This window comes from Dermacentor andersoni, chromosome 6 (genome assembly GCF_023375885.2).
Source record: "Dermacentor andersoni chromosome 6, qqDerAnde1_hic_scaffold, whole genome shotgun sequence".
NCBI classification, from domain to species: Eukaryota; Metazoa; Arthropoda; class Arachnida; order Ixodida; family Ixodidae; genus Dermacentor; species Dermacentor andersoni.
Window position 1 is genome coordinate 115,552,075 of NC_092819.1, and position 22,017 is coordinate 115,574,091.

The following is a 22,017-nucleotide window of genomic DNA, read 5'->3' on the forward strand; positions in this document are numbered from 1 at the left end:
CCATGTGAGGGATGTTAGGAACGATTCGGCGATTATGATTGGCTGAGACAGCAATCAGATTCTCTAGTCTAGTCCAAAGCGGACACTATTAGTGGAGTGAGTGTGTTATGACGTGTGCTGGCATGAATGTCTTCAGACATGTAGTGAGCTCGGACATTTAAAAGTGCTCCTACATGAAATGAGCTCCTATATTTGGAGCCAGTATAAATGTGTAGAACAAACCTTTTTCATTCGCTCCTACTCACGGACGTACGGACGTGGATGATTCCTGACCTAAATGCTACCCCGAGCTGAAACAGTCTCTAATAAAGACTGCCTGATTTTTTAAAGCGAAGCATTGTGTGCCTGATTCAACGCACCTTGCGGTAGGCTGGTGCGTAGGTTCGTATGTGTTTGTGTTACGTGTATGTGTATGTGTGTATGTTACGACGGCTAATGGCTTAGGCCTTATGTTCTCCGAGAAGGTGACTAGTGCTTTTTTAGAAGCACTCGCCAATAAATTAGCTGCATTGCATGCGCAATCGCATTACATCTCACTGCTCAATGGCGATAAAGGCATAGCAGTGCCGGTATATAGGAGATTGAGTGATTACGACATGATTAGTTATTACAAAATGCGTGACCAAACCGAACACAAGGTAAGAAGGGGCATGACGGGTGGGTGCTTACAACGAATGCTATCAATAGAAGTTTGGCAGAGCACATTTCACGATGACTGTCGACGGTAATGCATTAAGCATTTAATCAGTATAGTGACGCAACATAATCCCACCGTCAAAGCGATTGATGTATGAGGCGCGTACTTGAGAGAGACTCCTCTGCAGCGCTTCCCTAAGAACACTCCGCGCCATCTAGCGTCGCTGCTCCTAAGCCAGTGCGTGGGCTCCGAAACGCATGGCGCCTCTGAGCGTACGAGTGCTTAGAAACGCGTCATGCGGCAACTGGGCTTCTCTCTCGTGCTTCTGTCTGGACACGCTGCGCCGTCTAAGGGGCTGCCGAGAAGCGTGCGCCTGGTCTTTGAAACGAGAAGCCTTGCGCCTTGTCTGCGAACGCTCAAAATTGTGCCCTGGCTTGCTGCACACCCAAAGGCACAGACGCAACGACACAAGTTGCTGAGATATTCATTAAAAGCGGCACATAACTACTGCATTTATGGCACAGCTCACGAAAGTGTTGGCATGAAACACGTTCATATTGGTACGAGTATTTATTTATCCCTTTATCGTCGAATGTTGTTCACCAGCTAATAACTTAATGTGACCGCTTAGCGCAAGACGCGCCTACATCATTTAGAACTTGCTCGAAGGTTATCTTTCATTCTATCTGTAGTGCTGTTGTCTCCAAACCCTGTGCAATCTGCTTGAATGCGCGACGCGAATTCTTTTGTGTATTATGAAAGGCACGCGGACACCTGCGATTACGCTGGTGACTTCACAGCGCCATAAGAGCCAGCGGGCTTGACCCGCAGATCCGATTCTTGATGATCCCGGACCTTGCTCACCGCTATCGCTGTGCTTGAGGGTTACTTCTATTGCTGGGCACAAGTTCCCCCAATGGAGGGTTAAATTTCTAAATTACACTTTTAGCAGCGCGTCGTTCTTCACCATCCCTACTACATGACAATATAAAGGTGGCACATACCTGCTGCATTGGTGGCGTAGCTTGCTAAAGCGTCTGGATGCTCTCCGTGAGGAGTTCTTGTTGCCTAGGTTCGATTCCTCTCAGCATCGGATAAATCTAGGATATTCCTCTTCATTTTAGAGGAACCTCATTCCCAATAGCGTCATACCCAAGTCGGCATCAAAGAGGTTCGTTGAAGACCAGCACAGATGAATCGCACATACTCTGTGATCCATGTCGGTCTCCGAGTTTCATTGAACAACGGAACCTACATAGTCATTTAGTCACTCATGTCGGTGTGAGAGAGATTCGTTCAAGCGCGGCACATGCGTATGTACACATTCCCGCAGAATACCTAAGTTCGTCCGACGGTTGTTTTCGAACGCTGTTCCATCAGAACAGAGCAGCCCGATGCGCTAACCATTCGACCGTGGGCAAAGCAGTGCATCACGTAGGCTGGAAGACCGACAGAAAAGGAAAAAAAAAAACTTGCATGTGTAGAGCCAGTGTCATTGGCCCCTCACTTTCCCTGCAATCAGCACTATTATCATGATTAACATTTAATAACAAACTGACGTCAATGTGATGTCGAAGTCTGTATGACGACGAGGGCATGACAGTGCGCTCACAGGGGCAAGGCGCATGGTTTCACTGTTATTTTTTAAACGTCTGCAATATTTCGCTCAGCGGAACGTGCCAATCGGCAAGAAACGTACAACGTTGTGATTGGGCTGAGTGACACAGAAGAATTAGGCAATGGCAAACTAATGATGAAGTAATGGTCGCGTTAAATTTTTTCATCTCATGGAAGCAAATCAATGCGGAAAATGAACGAAAAAGATACCAAAGGTGGTGACAACGCCACTTTGAAGGCCTTCATACAACTATGCGTTAAATTCTTGCATTCAAGAAGTGCCTGCTGGTCTTCTGGAACGACACACAACCTAGAACTCTCTAAAATGTGTCCACGTGCATAAAAAGCACAATTATGTGTTAATACTTTGAAATCAGTAACATGCCTTCACGCATAGTTTGAAGTTGGGCATTCATTTTCTTCAGGACTAACATTTGCTGTCTAGTACATAAAACGAAGACATTGATGAACTATTCAAGCAACATAATTTGGCTTATTTTGACCATTTAATGTTTCTTCATTGTCACGATTAAGATACGATAGACAAAAAATTCGCGCCAGCAATATGAGCCTTGTTTCTTGCTATTCTTCTTTGTTCACTTTTTTTAAACGTTTATTGCCATCGGCATTGCTTCGATAAGAATCTTGGCAGCATAATTATTCGTGAACCATTAAAAATGTTTTCGCCAAATGATAGCGCGCAACGGAGCTTTGCAACCCATAATAAAGCGCGAATTGTTCGCACCGCTTCTAACAGTCATTTCTTTGCCTTATTTTATTGTTTTGCGATCGAATGACAGGAATAATGCTAAGAGAAAAAAGAACAGGCACAAAAGAGCACATGAGCAAACGGGTTATTTTTTTCACCTTTTTGTGAATGAGCCGTGTATATTATTTGAATGTTGAAGTTGCCTCAAGCTCGTTTTGTTGTTTGCTGTGTAGCTTTTTTTGCCTTTTGTTCCGGTGCATTACGTCCGATGTGGCCAATCCCCCTAGAGGGTACCCAGTATGGAACAAAAACAACACAAACATCACTTTGAGGGATCTTGCCTGCTGTTGTACTTCGCTGGAAGTGTAGTTTTCCTGTTCACTATCACGAACTGCAAAAGTCCATCTTGCTACAATGGATGTACGCTATTTCGGCTTACACGTTGCTCGGCATCCAGAAAACGGTCGCTGCGTAGACTGAGCCACTTCGCCGCCAATCTTGCTTTCTGTCCTTGCTCCTACAGTTTTCCTGTCATTTTGCATTTCCCCTATGATGAGTACATGTCGTTTCTTTGTGCACAGCCCACGCACGGACTTTATCTGTGGCCGGTACACTTTGGCAACACTTCTGTGCACACCGTTCGAGGAACGTGAAGCCTGGAGGATAGCGGCGTGTCGGCATAGAGACATCGTGTACATCCGTGGCATTCCAATGAATGAAGCAGTTGAGCAGTCCCTCAGTGAGAGCCGCGACCGGTATCGGCATCGCATGCGCTACTACGGCAAGAAGTTCCAGCTCATCATGACCACGGGTGAGTGGTGCCGAGCATGCACTAGAACATTTAGGAAACTTAAGGTCAAATTTGTTATTACGACATGATGCATTCTTGTGCGATGAGACAGGAACCAGAAGTATATTATGTACTGATGTTTAGAAGTATATTGAAAGCAGTCAAGTGACAATGCACAGTTGAATTTCTGGTAAAATAAGTACTCAGGTTGTCTGAGTAATTGGTAATGCATCACAGATGAAATCAAGAGTAACCGTGAAGAGCTTTTCATTCAAAGAATCAGATTGTTCCGATTCCTTCGTGTTAGTTGTAGTTTAAATAAAGCCAAATAAATGCATTCTTAGGCCAATCTAAGTTATCTTTAAGTCAGTAGAAGTAAATATATTAAGTGTGGACCGATATATATTGTGTGCGTGTGATGTAAACTAACCATAGCAGTGAACAGTCATAAAGAAAGTGAACAATGTTAGAATGTCCCCGAGATAGATTTATGAAGGAGACAGACGTGATTACAAGCATCAAAATATGCAAATATCTCAAATATGTACGTTTAATCCTCACAAGGCATATATGTACAATGGATACTTTTGATAGTAAATAGGCTTCCTTGATGAAGAGAAGGATGCGAGATATATTTTAGAGTTGTAATGACAGCTGTGTGAGTCCTAGCGTATAAGTGGTACGTGGGTTCAAGGCTTCATCTCGAGCAGTTCTTAAGCGCCATCCAAACATATGCTTAATGTTGTGTAAAGAAAGCGCACGGTCTTCTGCGTCAGCAAATGCTTGGTGGCTTGTTATACCGCGGATACGAGCGCATGGGAGTTGGACCCTCGCTCGTGTAGCCGTGCTTGGCTTAGCCGTGTCGGGGGAAATGCGGATCCTGGGGGTTGAGTCGATGCCGGGTGTTAGCACCTTCAAGGTCCCTCGGCAGAGGCCATACATCTCACTGGCCTCTGCTTCACGTAGGCGCAACCTATGGAATAACCCACATGGGGAAAATCAGCAGTCGCCTTTTCCTGTCCCGCTCTGCGACGTTTTTGTTTCTCCTTTATTCACTTCTCTTCTTGTCACTTTCAAATGTCCAGGTAACAAGAGTTAATATTGCGTATTATATCCAGTCATGGGTGTACCGGGTGTCCAAATTGACTTGGACGATGATTTTTAAGAGTACCCAAGAGCTCTAGGGAAATTGTACCGACTGCATAGTAGCGGCAGTCGTGTGCACTTACAGCCAGTGCTTTTTTCATAATGAAATATTAATTGATTAATTGCGTTTTATTAGTAAACCTTTTAATTGTTCTTTGAATCGCAAACGTGTCGCTTATAAATTTGTAGGCCACCCTAAATAACCTTAGAAGCAAGCATTTATTTTGCGCTGAACTGTGCCTGGTTTTTATTTTCAAAAAAAGGCCCACGAAATACGAGAAGTATGAAATAAATGCGCGCCGCTACTCAAGCGCCTCCAAGCAACCTTTGAAAGATATACGGCTGCATTCGTTCATTGCCGCATCGTACAAGACCTCGTAGTGAAGTATGGCTCGAAAGGTTTTGTGACCTAACTAGCGTGGTGCGATAAGCGTATGGTTCTGCGGACGCAAGATGCTGACGCATGCCCCTCACTGGAAACTCGCCTCAGCTGACTGGGAAGCTTTTAAGAAATCCACTTACCTATCATGGGATCTTCGAAATAATTTTATTATATATCATGCTGTATCATTGTTTAGCGCTTTTATCATTGACGCCGCTGAAATGCTCGTTCCTGAAACAAGTAGCACTTCATTGGTGGAATGAGGAATGCACACAGGCACGAAGGAGACAAAATAAAGCTTGGGGCAAACTGCGTGAATGTCCTACGGTCGGAGATTTTATAGAATTCAAACAGGTTAATTCCCGGTGAAGAAGAACGCGACGGCAGGCAAACAGGGCAAGCTGTCAAAAGTTTCTTTCAGGTATAAATTCATATACTCAAGAGGCTAAAGTATGGGACGGGCTGAGAAGGCTAGAGGGACAAGAAATTCATCCGTTGCCCCTAGTGATTGATGAAAGGAACAGCTTGGAAGACCAAGCTGACGCTCTTGGCGAACACTTATAGGCCGTTTCCAGTTCCAATCATTAGACCGAGGCATTCCTAAAGCACAAACAAATAGCAGAACGCGATGCCATCGACAGGAAATGAAGACAGTGCGAATCCTGTAACCTGATTTTGATATTACTGAGTACAGCCTCCTTGATTGCAAGTAAAGATTCTGCACCTGAACCTGACACAATCATGTACGACATGTTTAAATATCTCCACAGTAATACTCAGATAACGCTATTCGCACTTTTCAATGCGATATTGAGTGCAGGGTACTTTCCTATTACACGGAAAGAATCTCTTGTTCTGATTCTGAAACGAGGCAAAGACCCCACGTTAGTAACAAGTGACCGTGCAATCGACCTCACAAGTTGCATTTGCAAACTTTTCCGAAACATGATAAACCGTCGCCTTTAAACTTTCTTGAGTAAAACAATTTTCTTGATCCGTATCAGTGCGGTTTTAGAGAAGCACTGTCTACAACCGGCCATCACGAGCACATTGAAGCAAACATCGCGACGCCTACCTACATAAACAATACTTCTTATCCGTGTTCTCGATATGGTAAAGGCGCATGATACGACTCGGTTTTACGGAATCCTGCACGGCCTGTCCGCGTTGGACATCCTGGCAATATGTTGAACATTATAAGAAGCTACCTACACATCGTACATTCGGGATGAAAATAGGTAATCCACCGTCGCGTCCATTTATACAGGAAAGTGGTGTACCTCAGGGAGGCGTACTCAGCTACACACTCTTTATCGTTAAGATGAACACACTACGTGCCTCAATACCTGCAGCTATTTTTTATTCCGCCTACGTGGACAACATGCAAATAGGCTTCATGTCTTGTAATCTCACAGTGTACGAGAGACAGGTACAGCAGGGCTTGAACAAGGTGTCCAATTGGGCAGACGAAAATGGATTTAAAATAAACGCCCATAATATTTATGGTGTTCTTCTTACAAAAAAAAGCGGCCTGGTTCCAGATGCTTTTGTAGAACTGTGTGGGCAAAAATATCTGTCAACAAAGAGCAAAAATTTCTAGGTATTATACATGACTTCAGGCTTGCTTTCACTGCACACATAAAATATCATAAAGCAAAAAGTCTAAAAATTATGACCTTACTGAAAATTTTATACCACACAACATGGTGTAGCGACAGGAAGTGTTTATGGAATCTTTACAAGAGCCTAATTCAATCACGATTGGACTATGGTGCCATGGTATATCCCTCTGCCGCCCCGAGCGTGCTAAAGATGCTAGATGACGTCCACCGTCTGAGTATTCGCCTGGCCACTCGCGCATTTAGAACAAGCCCTGTCGAAAGTCTATACGTAGAATCAAATCAGTGGGCACTCCATTTGCATAGAACATACATCAGCTTCACCTATTTTGTCAAAGTGCATTCAAAACAGAAACATTCATGTTCTACAACCGTTAACGACTTGATGCGTGCAACGCTTTTTCGTAATCGACCCTCTATGACACTACTGTGGTGCGGGACGCGAGCGCGGCTGGAAATCAGCAGAAAGACGCGAGTGATGCGTCCCCGAATAACAAACAACTGGCTTTATTTTTGTGTTCGTTAATCCTCTACGGCTCGGTTGCACACCCTCGCACCATTTCCCTTTCCTGCACACTTCGCGATATTTTATCGAGTGAAAAGGGGAAAGGGTTCTGGCTGCTGCTGTGCGACCGTGAGGCCGCCACATCACTTCCCCTCCTAGTGAGTTAGCGAACGTTCATAGGACGATTTAAATTGTTCACAAGTCCATACGATTGGGCGCCCTGGAGACTCGTCCATTGTCTGTCCTTGTGACTTGGCGTGGTTGGACGAGTAGAGCCTTGGAGGGTGGTGTCAGAGATGACGGCGCATGTGAAACGGTGTCTGCTTCTTCAATGTGCGCTGGCTTCAGCCGATCGAGTGGTACCACTTTGTGACGAATGCGCACGTCGATAGTGAACTGCTTCTCACCTCGACGCAGCACTCGGAATGGCCCATTATACGGTGGTTGGAGTGAACTGCGTCGTGGCGCACAAACACGTGTGTGCACGAAGCGTGTTGTGGTGGTGTGTACACCGCGCGTGGCGCTGCCCGTCGCAGTGGCGTAGTGCGAAGGTTTTCCATTATGTCTCGTAGCCTAATTGCGTAGGCTGCGGTGGCTGTACACCCGTCTTGCGGGCTGCCCGAGAAGAATTCTCCTGGAAGGCGCAATGTCGTTCCGTAGACCAGTTCGGCCGCGCTGCAGCCAATGTCTGTCCTGACAGCTGTTCGGATTCGCAAGAGGATGAGTGGTAGTGCCTCCATCTAGCTGCGCTCTTCTGTTGCGGCGAGCGCAGACTTGAGCTGACGGTGGAAACGCTCCACCATGCCGTTGCTAATCAGGTGGTAGGCGGTTGTTCTGATGCGAGAAGCACCAATGAAACACGTAATGCTGGCGAAAAGTGATGATTCGAACTGCCTTTCACGGTCCGTTGTTATTATAGATGGTGGACCGAAACGAGCAACCCAGGGGTCCAATAAGGCGCGGGCAACCGTGTCAGCTGTGATATCCGCTACAGGTACGGCCTCCGCCCAGCGCGTGAATCTGTCAATGCACGTCAGTAAATAGGCATTCTCTTGGCAAGGCGGCAGAGGTCCGACAATGTCGAGGTGTACGTGGTCGAAACGCGCGTCTGGAGGCGCGAACGTTGCCAACGGGGTCACACTATGTCGATGTCGATGAATTTTGGCACGTGACACGGTATGCATCCTCTTGCCCAGCAACGCACATCTCGATTGATACCTGGCCAGATGAACCTTGCTGTGAGCAACTTTTGCGTAGCTTTGATTCCAGGATGCGATGGCTTGTGAACAGAAAGGGAAATGCGGCGACCGATTGGCAGGCACGAAGGGGCGTGGGTTGCCCGTGGAGGTGTCGCTGCAAATCTGGTCGCCTCATCCCGGAATCTGCATCCACTGTAGCTTGAGGGCCGTTTTTGTTGTTACGAGACTTTTTAGCTCTTCGTCTTCTCTTTGGGCTGCCGCCAGCGCGTCGAAGTTAACTCCTTCTGAAGCATTGACGACGTTTATAGCGCTCCGCGACCGGGCGTCGGCAACGACGTTGTCGCTCCCTTTTACGTGGCGGATGTTTGTCATGAATTCAGAGATGTATGCCAGTTCCCGAAGTTCACGGGTCGTGTGCGTGCCACCTTCCGAACGCATAGAGCAGAGAGCATAGGTCAGCGGCATATGGTCGGTTAAAATGAAGAACTCGACGCCTTCCAAGAAATGCCGGAAGTTGCATATACTCGAGTAGACGGCCAGCAGTTCGCGTCCAAAGGTACTGTAGCGGCGCTCAGTAGGTGTCAGCTTCCTCGAGAAGAATGCAGTTGGGTGCCATGTGCCGTAGCTCAGCTGTTGCAACACGGCGCCGATGGCTATGTCTGAGGCATCGACCAATAAACACTGGGGAATTCATGGCCGTGGTTATGCCAGGAGAGCCGCATTTGCCAAGGCCTGCTTGCTTTGGTTGAAAGCCCTTTTCGCTTCTTCGCACCAAGGCAGGTTATTCTAAGATCCTTGCGTTGCCTTGAACAGTCCGTGAAGCGGCTGTATGATGTGGGCGCATTTAGACAGAAAGCGGCGGTAGAAGTTTAGCAATCCGCGAAATTCACGTAGTTGGCGCTTCGTGGTTGGCAGTGGAAAATCTTGTACGGCCTGCACTTTAGATGAGTGTGGCCGAAATGACGTGCCCCAGAAATGATAACTCAGGCACGCCGAGTTCACTCTTCGCCGCATTGACGACAACGCCGTGCTCAGATAGGCGCCGAAAAACAAGCCGCAGGTACTTTTCATATTCTTCTGGGGTGGTGCTCGCGATACGCGAGTCGTCCAGGTAGGCGTGACGAAAATTGAGGCCCCGTTGAACACTGTCGATAAGCCTTTGGAACGTTTGACCCGCATTGCAAAGGCAGATTGGCATGCGCAGGAATTCGAATAGACCAAAGGGTGTAGTGATAGTAGTCTTGGGGACGTCTTCCGGTGACACAGGTATTTGGTGGTATGCCCGCACGAGATTAATTTTTGAAAAAAATTTGTCCCCATGCAGACCTGCCAGTATGTTGTGAATATTTGGCGAGGGGTACCTGTCGGGCGTTGTGACACTGTTCAGCGTTCGATAGTCCCCGCAAGGACGCCAGTCACCCGATGATCACTTAGGAACCATGTGAAGGGGAGATATCCAACGACTGGAAGAAGGTTGGATGATACCAAATTCCAACATATGGTCGAATTCCTGTCTTGCCACCACCAGTTTCTCAGGCGACAATCGACGTGGTCGAGCGTGAACCGGTGGTCCAGTAGTAGTATTAATGTGGTGAAACACGTCGTGTTTTACTGGGGATCCCACTTGGCGCAGGTGAGAAAATTCGCTCAGTATGGAAGTGAAACGAACAGGGCCTACTGGCTTGAGCAGCGTAGGGCTGAGCGGCGTATGTCTTGAAGGCTTGCCTTTTACATCGCTTTGTGACACAGGGTCCTCTAACCTCCGGTTACGCACGTCGACTAACAGTCCGAAGTGGCGCAGAAAATCCGCCACGAGAATGGCGAATTTCACGTCTACTACAATGAAAATCCATCGTAGCGTTCTCTGCAGGCCCAGACTGACGGTTAGGGAGCGGTTTTCATACGTGGCGGTGCCGTGTTGTTGGCTGCTTGCAAAGGCGATGTGTTCGGGCGCTTTCGGTCCGCGGGCGATGCTCGAAGTACACACACTTCGGCGCCTGTGTCGACGAGGAAGCGGAATTCGCTGTTGCAATCGGTTAGGAAAAAGACTGATGAGCAACGTTCTTGCATAGCAGAAACGCTGGTCGCCCTCAGCGCCTGCCCGGGGCGTTTCCCGAGAGCTCGCAGGGTGGTACGCATTTGCGTGCAGCATTGTCGAACTTGCGATGGTACCAACATAGTCTTTGGCATTTCATATGCGACTGCGGAGCACTCTGAGTGGTTGACCGTGACGCGGTATAGAGGGCGGCCACGGAATCCACGAGACGCGAAATTTTGTTCATCTCTTGAAGCTGCTCACGTGGAGACGGTTTGCTTGTGACGGTGGCGCCAGATGTGGGAGCTACCGCCGTGAGTTTGTCGGCTAACTCGGCCAGCTTGGATAGGTCGTTCTCATTTGAGGCAGCTATGACCATTCTGACGTTCCGGGGGGATTTTCTGTAGAAATATTTCTCGTAGCAGCAGGCTGTCAAGACCACTCCTTTGCTGCCCAATAATTGCTGCATATGACGCGGCAGCTGACTTGGCGTCCTGTCGCCGAGGTTGGCTTCGTGGAGAAGCTGTTGTAGCCGTTGGCTTTCCGGAGGCATGATCCTGTGAATGAGTGCCCTTCAACGCCTCGTATATGTAGTCTGCTGGTGGGGAGAGCAGCAGGTCTCGAATTTCTCTAGCTGTTGATGGGGGCAGACTTCTCAGCACATAATGGTATTTCGTGGAATCTGCTGTGATGCGCCGTGCAGCGAATTGTGATTCTACCAGTATGAACCACAATGCAGGGTCTGCAGTCCAAAACGGAGGCAGTTTGACGTCGACGCCGGAGAGTGTCGGAATTTCGGTGCCTTGAGGTGCGTCCATATCACTTGCTGCTCGTCCGGGTCACCAATGTAGCGCGGGACGCGTGCGCGGCTGGATATAAGCAGAAAGAAGCGAGCGATGCGTCCCTGAAGAACAAACAAGTGACTTTATTTTTGTGTTCGTTCAGCCTCTACGGCTCGATTGCACAACCTCGCACCACTTCCCTTTCCCGCACACTCGGCGATGATATTTTATCGAGTCAAAAGGAGAAAGGGTGTCTGGCTGCTGCTCTGCGACCGTGAGGCCGCCACACTACCTTTCTCACTGCGTGTGAGAGTACTTAGCGAATAAATTGATGTCCCACTTCTCGAACACTGTCTAATGCCTCCTGCTAAGCTGTTAGCGCCCTGGAAGTGACAGGTGATAGAATGTCATGCAGCATTGGTAGAGATCACAAAGCCCGCTCCTGAGCTCAAAATCGCGATCCATTTTCGTGAACTTCAGTCGAAGCACTCTTGCTCCGAATTCTACACGGATGCGTGAAACTCACATACTGGTTTATCCTACGCTGCTGTTGGTCCCTCTTTTTCCAAATCAGGCGCATTGAATCTTATAACAAGTATCTTCACTGTAGATGCCAATGCAGTACTGTCTGCGGTAAAACGTATAAATTAAAACGTAAGAGAGCAATAACTCGTTAAGCCTAGTAAAAGTGTTCATGACATTACAAAAGCATAGAAATTCTGTTTTTATTGAACTTTACTGAGCGTTGTGCAACATTTATCTGGTGGACATGTAGCAATAGACTGGTTTCCTGGCCATTGATGAATCGAGGGTAATGGGCTTGCCGTCCATATCGCCAAATCAGTAGCATCACAAGGTATTCGTTCTGCTACTGTCCTTGCCAAAGACGTGAAGCCTTTCCTACGGGACAAACTACGAAGCCACTGGCAATGCTTGTGGGATGCTGAAACCAATAATGAGCTTCTCGTGATTAAGCCGAAGTTAGGTTTCTGGCCCCCAAATACGAAAACACGAACAGATATCCTATTCACTCGACTCAGAATACGACACAAATTTGGCACTCATAAAATTGACTGATAACGAGCCTCCAACCTGTGGTAGATGTCGCTACAGGCTGACAGCCCTCCACATCTTCCTGGAGTGTCGGGAAGCAGGAAGAGAGAGGAAGGAACATTTTCCTCTTGCATACTGCTGTTGTGTCCCACTTCATCCCGCTACGTTTCTTAAAAAGAACCGCTTTTTCTAGAGGACGCCGCTGCGATAGTTGTTTTGTGTAGCACATGCCTCCACGCGCTTGTTTAAAGAACTCTTGCGAGGCAGTAGTGCTTTAGCGAATTTTAGCATCTGACATATTTGGTATATCCACATGATTCTTTCGCAATGAATTTTAAAGAGCATAGTAGGCGTCGTTAGTCATTGCCATAGTCTTATTACACGCAGATTTTACGCAATTTGCAGCGACTATATTTAGGCCCCTTTACAGTCACGTAAAGTTCATAGAACTCATCACTCCACTTCAAGCTCATCAGCACTGGCATGGCGCTGTTTGGCCATACCTGGCCCTCGCGCCGCTAAACATCACACATTGATTCATTCTGGCGACCTTGCAGGTCAGGATAGAGGTGCGCGCCAGCGAACCCACTGTCCAGGAAAAAGCTTATCGACCCACGCTCTAGACTACCACTATGCCCAGAAGCACCATCGTGTAGAAACCAAATGTTCCGAAGGTGCGCAAGCTGAACTTTGCAACAGTAGTCGTTCACGGGGCCTTCGAGGGTGTCGCTGACGTAGCGTTGCGTCGTTAGTACGGTGCAAAAAAGATGATTCCGATCATATTGTCATCAAAAATGCCGCACCACACATTAAGCTATCACTGGTATTGGTTTAGTGTTTCTGCCAGCCAGTGGGGATCCTTATCACTCCAGTAGTGCGCATTGTGAAGATTAACTTGTGCGTTTCTGGAGAAATTAGCCTCATCTGTCCGAAGCGCGCAAGTGATAACGTCCGGTTCTTCTTCACATTTCGTGCAAATCCAATTGGCAACGTCCAGTCTCTTTTGCAAATCTGGGTCTTCCAGATTTTTATGAAGATGTATGTGGTGCAGTGCATATGACCTTTCTAAACATTCTCCACACTGAAGAGCTGAAGGTTCCGGCCTCCGCACTTGCGCCACGCACACTACTGTGAGGGTTAGCAGCAAAGAATGCGAAAACTTCCGTTTCAAAAAAAATTAAATTATGGGGTTTTACGTGCCAAAACCACTTTCTGATTATGAGGCCCGCCGTAGTGGAGGACTCCGGAAATTTCGACCACCTGGGGATCTTTAACGTGCGCCTAAATCTAAGTATACGGGTGTTTTCGCATTTCGCCCCTATCGAAATGCGGCCGCCATGGCCGGGATTCGATCCCGCGACCTCGTGCTCAGCAGCCCAACACCAAACTTCCGTTTCAGCTTCTCGAACTACCGTCGCAGTCCTGTGTCGCTTTCTTGTTAAGCTACCCGTCTCGCAAAGGACTTCATACGTTCTAAGTAATGTTGATGGACTAGGGTGTCTTCCACAAAGCCACATTGGGAATAGCTTGGCTGCCTTCCTCTTGTCGCCATGTGGCGCCCTCAGAGCCAGTGTTATTTTAGCTTTCCGAAGGGCATGATTGTTTTCTTGAAAAGCAGGTCACTGGCGTGGTACAGTTGAGATCTCCTGTTATTATCCACGTAATGACACGTCAAGCAAAAACGATTTACGTAATCAACAGCATGTGCAGGCCGTGCAGATCCGCCAAAACGCATTAGATGGACATAGACTGCGCAGGGTTTGTTTCTATTGATAAAGGGAACCAAATGAACATACGTTCCGGGCGCGCCTAACTAGAGAACAAGATGAGAGCGCAAAATTAGTCCCAAGTGCGCATCATGGTCTCCTGGCTTCGCAATTCCTCTCTTCCCCTGCGGCTCCGCTACGCTTATCAATGCGTCAGCGCTGTGTTCTCATGATGCCGTAACGATCACGTAGCTTGATGTCCTGTATCGAGCTGTCGCTGCTAGTAAAGCCCTGTATCCGTGGCTATTCGTTTGGGAGCGCTTGAGTAGCGGCGCGCGAGCGCGTATCTATATCGTATTTTGGATGTATTGCGCGTTTCTATTTTTCTTTGAAAAACCAACGAAGCAAAGCTGAGCATGAAAGAAATGCTTTATTCGGAGGTTATTTAAGGTGCCTTATAACGTTTCAAGTAACATGTTCGCGATTCAAGCAGTAATTAGGGATTTCACTCATTAAAAGCAATTATATAATACTTCGTAATGAGAAAAATTGTGGCCGTAAGTACACATGACTATGGCTACTATGCTGTCGGTTCAAATTATCTGGAGCTCTTGGTTTTTTATAAAGATCTTGGTCCTAGTTAACTGGGACAGCCGGTATATGTTAGGTTATAGGGGTGGTGCATTGCTTGCCTCTGCACGTAATCTTCGCATCTTGTAGCTACGCTTCTTGGGTTCCGTGGTGGGCGCCGAAATCAGTTAGCCTATGGGGCTTCAGCAACGTTCCTTAACTTGCCAGATCGCCCTCTCTAAAAAGGAGGACGAAGAGAAGAAACGGCTGAATTTTCTTTCAGCGCAAGAAAACGTTCCCACGCTGCCATGTCTTACAGTGAAAACCATGAAAAAGAGTGGCAACTCTTTCAGTTTTCACTGTTGCGAAATCACTCAGCGAAATACTAGGTCCCTGCTACAAGGTTACAAATATGGCTAGCGGCGAACTCTTGCCTGAGGTTCGCAATGAACATTAAAAGCTTCTGAACCTAGTACCATTCGGCGAGTGTCCAAATGTCGGTGACCACACATCGATCCATGAACGACGTGAGAGAAGTGATTTCCGATGATGACCTGATGAACTTCAGCGAGGAAGAGCTTCTAGAGGGCTTCAAGAAACAGAATTTTACTACTAAAGTACAAATAATACTAATCAAACGGGAAAACAAAGATATTCCAAATAAATATCTCACCGACAAACCTGTACGAAGGGCGGTGACGACGATCACCCCTCAGATGCGTGCAATGGCGAACTTAACTGTCCGAACTGTGACGGTGGACAGGCAGCTTACTGCCGAGCTTGCCCTGCGTGGAAAAGGTATAAACATCCTCAATGTAAAGGATGACATTTCGTTCCAGAAAGCGCGAAAGTGCGTATCATTTCTTTATACCGCAGGGTATGCTAACGCAGTGCGTAAGGTGTCAGCGCCACAGCAGACATTACGCGCCTGAGCCTTACGTACTGGTTGGTGAGCTGAATTGGTACCATACCCTCGGGGAGAGTCTCGATGCGATGCCAGAGGCCGGTTAATGCAAACATTGCAAAAAGAGCCGGCATTCTATAGTACAGCAGGTAACGTACTTCAGGATAGATTTAACTCTTTGTTCTACCATGCCTAGAATGGGATGTAATTAGTAACTGTGGCTTGAGTGATCACTTCCCCATCTACCTCAAGACTTCAGGGCCATTCCAAGCTAGGCGTCCAAGACGGCAAAGGCGACCGTTGTTTATTTCCCTGTTTATATATATATATATATATATATATATATATATATAGAGAGAGAGAGAGAGAGAGAGAGAACATATATTTGGACCATCGAGGTCGTTGCTCTTGCAGTCGAGTGGGTGGTGTCCTCATTCCAGGACTCCACTGGCCATGGCTGCTTGACGTACTTGCTGAACGAGAAAAAATTTGGCTAGGTGGCTTTTATGGGAATAAGGTTTCGCCAAAGTATTTTCGCCGCAATTTTTTTAGTTATCACGTGAACACGCTTTGAAGTTTCTGGGAATAAGGAAAAGTTGGTTGAAGGTAAATTTGTTTTATTCAAGTCTGAAAGCAGGCGCAATAACAAACTATTTTACAGCATTATACTGGCACCGCTCTTTCACAGTACGTTATAATTGAATGTATTTCAATATTTTCCGCAGTTATTTCGCTCAGTAAAAGCGAAAAAAAGTTGCTTTTTCAGAATTTTTTACAAACCCTGCGTTACCTTTTCATCTGCAATACTTTCCCTCTTTTGCTATAATGTATGCTAAACATAATTCCAAGTTATGAAATTTATTTCTGAGAATTATTTCGGCCGTGTCGTTCTTGTGTTCCCTTCCGCTGTACCCGTCTTTATTTGCGGTCAAAATGATGTACCTCCAAAGATCGCAAAAAAACAACAACTTTTTGCGAGATTCAGGCCGAATTTTAACATTAAGACCCTCCAGATATAATATGTCAGATAGCTAAATATACGTATCGACCTCCTTGCTTGTGATATAGAAATTTTTATGCAAGTAGATTTTGTTTGAATTGAGAAAAAAAAATGTTTGAAGTCAGAAAGCTATGTCACCAGTAGGCGCTGCCGAGCTCAGTCTTCACTGCACAATGCGTATGTGCTGCCAGAGCTCTTTGGCTCAGATTGCACTCGGGCCTTTTGCCGAACAAACGCTGGCTGTGTCGGCAATGTCGCTTGACGTCAGTCTAAACACATCATAAATGGCCTGTTTTCTTCAGTTCACATTTTGTCATTATTGTGGCTCGCAGCTGTCAGGCTTGCGAACACAGCATCGGTGTGGGCGTCTTGGAATAGCAGTTAATGGCTAACTTTGCTTCCTGTTCGGTGGGGAGGCAGAGCGGGAGGCAACACGCTGGAATGAAGACAGCTGTTGACCGGGCCGCACATGCTCAAAGTTCGAGATAGAGCCGGAAAAAGGAAAATTTCTTGTCAATCATGTCGGTTGCCTTCCGTTTTTTCGTCCACTTATGTTCAGCTCATCGACACATTAAACTTTGCAGGCAAATTAAGGCCTCCTTAGTATTCATGCCCGCTTCTTTAGTCGAACTTCTCCAGTCTTTGAGTATGAGTTGATGGCAACCCGGAGAGTTGAAGCCGTCACTGGTATGAAGTGGTAGAATGGTCATGTTCCTTTAACAGCGGTTGCCATTCGGAAACTGAAACTGAGCTGTTTTCTTTCTTTACATTTTCGAATTTGGTACCAAGGTTACTGTCACTCCCTTGATATTACTTTTGGCTCAGTAGAACAGATCCTCTGCAGATTGAACCTGGTTGTGATATGGCAGCTGCAGACTTGGTCTTGCTGCCAGACGTTTGATTACGCCGCCGACAGCATCGCATACACTTTTCCTGTGTAAAGTGGCAAAAAATATTGCATTCTGCCGATAGAATAAAATCATTCTCATGGCAGCAAGAATTAGTTATTTTCTTCGTACGTTGTGATGAAGTTCAATGAGAGAAATACATAATGAATTTTTTTCTACCTCTAGAAAACCTTGTTTTAGTAACTCGAGCACAGCACTCTGAAATATGTTTACTGCGACTGTATCATGCTCAAGTCAGTCAGACACAACAGTGAAACACAGCACAGAGACCGCTTCAGAGTTGATTTGTACCTTCCAAAAATACACAATTACAACATGTATTATGACTTGTGTGTTAACCCTGTGATACGACTGTGGTGCATCCTGAAGCATAAAACTATAAGTTCCCGTAAGATCCAACACCATGATGACCTCTTGTTGGCTTAGTATAAACTTCAGTTCTCGGAAGTAGCGAGCTGGCTGCTTACTGATGAAATGGTGGATTTCAAGTTAATTCAACATGTCTGTGAACTTTGGCGTCAAAACAATGGTTTAGAGTCTACAGCGGACTGCACTATCCATTTTTTATTTTTATTTATTCAGTGAGTGCCCCGCTTTGCCAGTAAGGCGTTACAGCAGGGGGGGGGGGGGTTACAGACTTAAATAGAACACTTCTTCATCTATACAGCACACTTGCGTCTCTTGCAGCCGGTTCCAATCTCTGATGGTCATCACAAAGAAGGAATTGTAATACATAGTTGTTCTTGCACGGTACTCTTTCACTTTGTGTCGGTGATCATTTCTACTGGATATGTAATTGGGTTGATACAAGTAGTTATTATAACCAATTCCAGTGTTACCATGAAAATTACAAAAGAAAAACTTCAACCGCAGTTTTTTTCTGCGTAAAGAAAGCGATTCCCAACCCAATTCCGTTTTCATAGCGGTACAGCTATCTGTCCGCTTGTACCGCCCTAAAACAAACCGCGCAGCTCTATTCTGAATTTTTTCAAGTTTATCTATAAACCTGGCCTGCATCGGGTCCCATACAGGGCATGCGTACTCTAAAATCGGCCTAATACAGGTGAGGTAGGCTGTGTTCTTTAAATTCTGGGGTGCCCATCTTAGGTTCCGTTGGATAAAGTTAAGAGCCCTTGCTGCTTTACCAACAACATAATCAATATTAGCATTCCATGAGCAATCATGCGATAAAACAACACCAAGATATTTGCATGTCGGTTCAGTAGCAATGACATACATATTCAGGCTGTAAGATGTCTCAATTGGTTTCTTTTTTTTGGAAACACGCATGTGCACACACTTTTTCGGGTTCAACGACATTTGCCACTTCTGGCACCACCTTGTAATACGATCCAAATCGTCCTGCAAAGAAACGCCATCACTTGCGTCCCTAATCTGCCGATATAAAACACAATCGTCGGCAAATAAACGCATGCGCGATGAAATACCCACAGAAATATCATTAACAAAAATGAGGAATAAAAGCGGTCCAAGGACGGAGCCTTGTGGCACGCCTGACGTTACACCAACATAGGATGAACACCTCCCATTTAAAAGCACGCATTGACGCCTGTCGAACAAGTAATTGGTTATCCAAGTTAGTACATTCTGGTCAAAATTTAGAATCATCAGTTTGACGAGGAGAAGGGAGTGCGACACGGTGTCGAAGGCCTTTCGAAAATCTAAAAAGACACAATCTGTTTGCCCACCCTCGTCAACGTTGGAAGCCAACTCATGAAAGAACTCTATAAGTTGCGTGGTACAAGAAAATCCTTTGCGAAAACCGTGCTGCTCATTTATCAGAACATTATTATCTGTAAGATGGGTCAATATGTGCTTAAATAGGATATGTTCAAAGAGTTTACATGATATCGATGTTAATGAAATGGGCCGGTAATTTGTTACATCCTTTTTTGAGCCACCCTTATGAACCGGAACAACATGGGAAATTTTCCAATCATCGGGTAAAGTGCCTGTTGAAAGGGACTTAGTGTAAATTATGTAAAGGTAAAGCGAAATGGGCGCAGCACATCGCTTCAGTACACGAGGAGAGATACCATCAGGACCAACTGCTTTGGATTCGTCTTGGCTTTCAAGAAGAGAGCGGATACCACGAACACTCAGTTCCACCGGCGGCATCAGTGGAAACGTGCTTGGGTGCCGTTGGGAAGGAGCGTCATGCTTAGGCAAAAACACGGATTGGAAATACGTATTTAAACATGTGGCTTTAGCTTCCTCATCGACTATAACCGTATCGTTAAAATTCAGTTCGCTGACTCCAACATTATCAGATCCGCACTCCTTGATATAATGCCAGAACGACTTGGGATTAGTTTTCATTTTATTATTGAGCCCTTCAAAATATCTCTTTTGCTTTTTCGACGCTTGCTTTATATTGCTCCGTTAATGCTTGTAATTCTTTCGCGTGCTCACTGCTTCCAGTTTTCTTCAATTTACGGAAAACTCGTCGCCTTCTCCTGATTTCTCTCAAAATACCTGACGTCATCCATGGCTTCTTGCATTTATTAATCTTGCCTGCTTGCGTCGCAGGTATATGCTCATCCACAAGGGCTAACACCTTATCCCTAAACTTAAGCCATAAATCGTCTACACCATCGGTTTTAGCAAGGCACTCAAACACGGGCAGATAATCTTCTAGTTTTTGAGCTATGCTTGAGTAGTCACCCTTGCTGAATAGAAAAACCTTTCTAGTTGCACAACTTAAGGTTCTTCTGCTCTCTTTTTTAATGTCTGCAACAACGGCCATGTGGTCACTGATACCTGGAATAGCTGCTGGAGAAGTATGTTGTCTGCTCTCAGCGACATGGGTAAGACTTTGTTGAAGTAGATTCTCAAGGAGCTTTGTGCGAGATGAGGATGCGCATTTGCCGAAAATGTAATCTTGGTTATCAAGTCGACATACAAATGAAGCATTATTTTAAAGTTCCGATCACTCACGCAGACGCACACTGTGTGTACCGCCTCCACCAGCCAAAACAGTCTGGAGGACAGAAAATTGTGAACCTTTAGAAGCCACACTTTAAATTGTTAGTCTTCCTCTATTCTTCATGCATTTCCTTCAGGTTCATCAACAATTGTCGCTTTTGGTGGCCTTTCAGAGTGTCTTTTTTACCTGGTAGGCAATAAGACACTGAGCCATCCTCGTAGAAAGCTCTGGGCGATGACTTCACTTCATCACTAACTGCGCAAGCACGTCTTCTTTGTGGCCTGCCTAGTATCCCACTGTTAGACCTGACTTTCATTGCCTCGCGAACTTGTCGTTCCAGGGCACCAAAGAACTCCATAATTTTTTCACGAGAGCTAGATAGGGGGCTGGAGTTGGGGGCTGTATTTTTTTCTCGGCTTTGTTCTTAAGAAAACTATTTTTTTTCAGGTCTTGCATCAAGTAGACATAATCATTCAAGAGGAGTTCAGCGTCGTAGTGTTTGTCAAGAATCGATGGTTTGCACCGTTCCGGGGATGTAGCCGTTATTCCCTTCGCTTTTTCTCGCAATGATTGTGCTTTATTTTTTGCGTACGACTGTCGTCCGCGCTGCAGTTGTTTCCTTTTGATGCTGCTGCCAACACCTCTTTCTAAGGCCTGCTTTTCTGTTCCAGTACCACATGATTCAGGCTCACTTTCACTACCTCCGGAAAGAGCGTCGAGATGTTGTTCTGGCAATACGAAATGTGCCATCTTTTGAGTACTATACCACTGCCGCTTGCAAGCTTCACAGGTTTTATTTCCTGGAACTAGGCCGAGGGAAGGGCGGGCATCCACACCGGTCAGTGTGATGATTGTTGACCCCCCGCATCGTTTCGCATGTTTAAAGAGTGGGTCGGAGCGCAACATCGAAGCTATTTTGGAAGTGTATCGGTGAAGGTAAAGTTGCTTGCGGTGTTCACAAATCGTCGTATCGTCATCCAGGCTTCATTTTTTGCGCAGCGAAAGAAGGCTCCGACCTATGTCGGTCAAACGAGGCATAGTTGTCAGTCGCTGCTCGCTGCAGTAAGTGGTTTTGTGGCAGTTCTTTGTGCCGAAAGAGCACGGCGGAAGTTCGCTTCTTAAAAGAATAGTGCCAAGCGTCCATGTAAGGCTGCAGAAATAAGCTCGTCTTAGCCGCGCAGCTTTCTTTTGGTCTCATTGTCTAACATCTTGATTTTTCTGCCATACTTCCAAGCATGCCGCACCGTAAATGGGGGGGATTCGAAAACCTCAGTCTGTTCACGGAGACATCGCGCAAGTGATATAGCATGCATACTTTTAGCTGATGCCTTCAAACATTAGTCTCATGGAAAAATTGATTCAGTTCAGGCGCTCTAGGTGAACTGGGCAAATATTCGAAATCCTAACCTAATGCTAGAAACAGTTCTTACCTTTATAATCGGTAGACATTTACGCTGGAAGGCATGGTACTGAAGCTTGGATTTCACATCCATTCTCAAGGTGTTTGG

At 46.1% G+C, this 22,017-nt stretch overlaps 1 protein-coding gene across 1 annotated transcript in view; it reads left to right on the plus strand.

Moving 5' to 3' along the window:
* The window catches only part of LOC129382421 (decapping and exoribonuclease protein-like), an 80,806-nt gene that overhangs the window by 25,249 nt on the left and 33,540 nt on the right, over positions 1-22,017 (plus strand). The window contains exon 2 of the mRNA XM_055066312.2: positions 3,545-3,774. Within this exon, the coding sequence (XP_054922287.1) occupies positions 3,545-3,774 (230 nt within the window). The remainder of the gene's footprint in view (positions 1-3,544; positions 3,775-22,017) is intronic.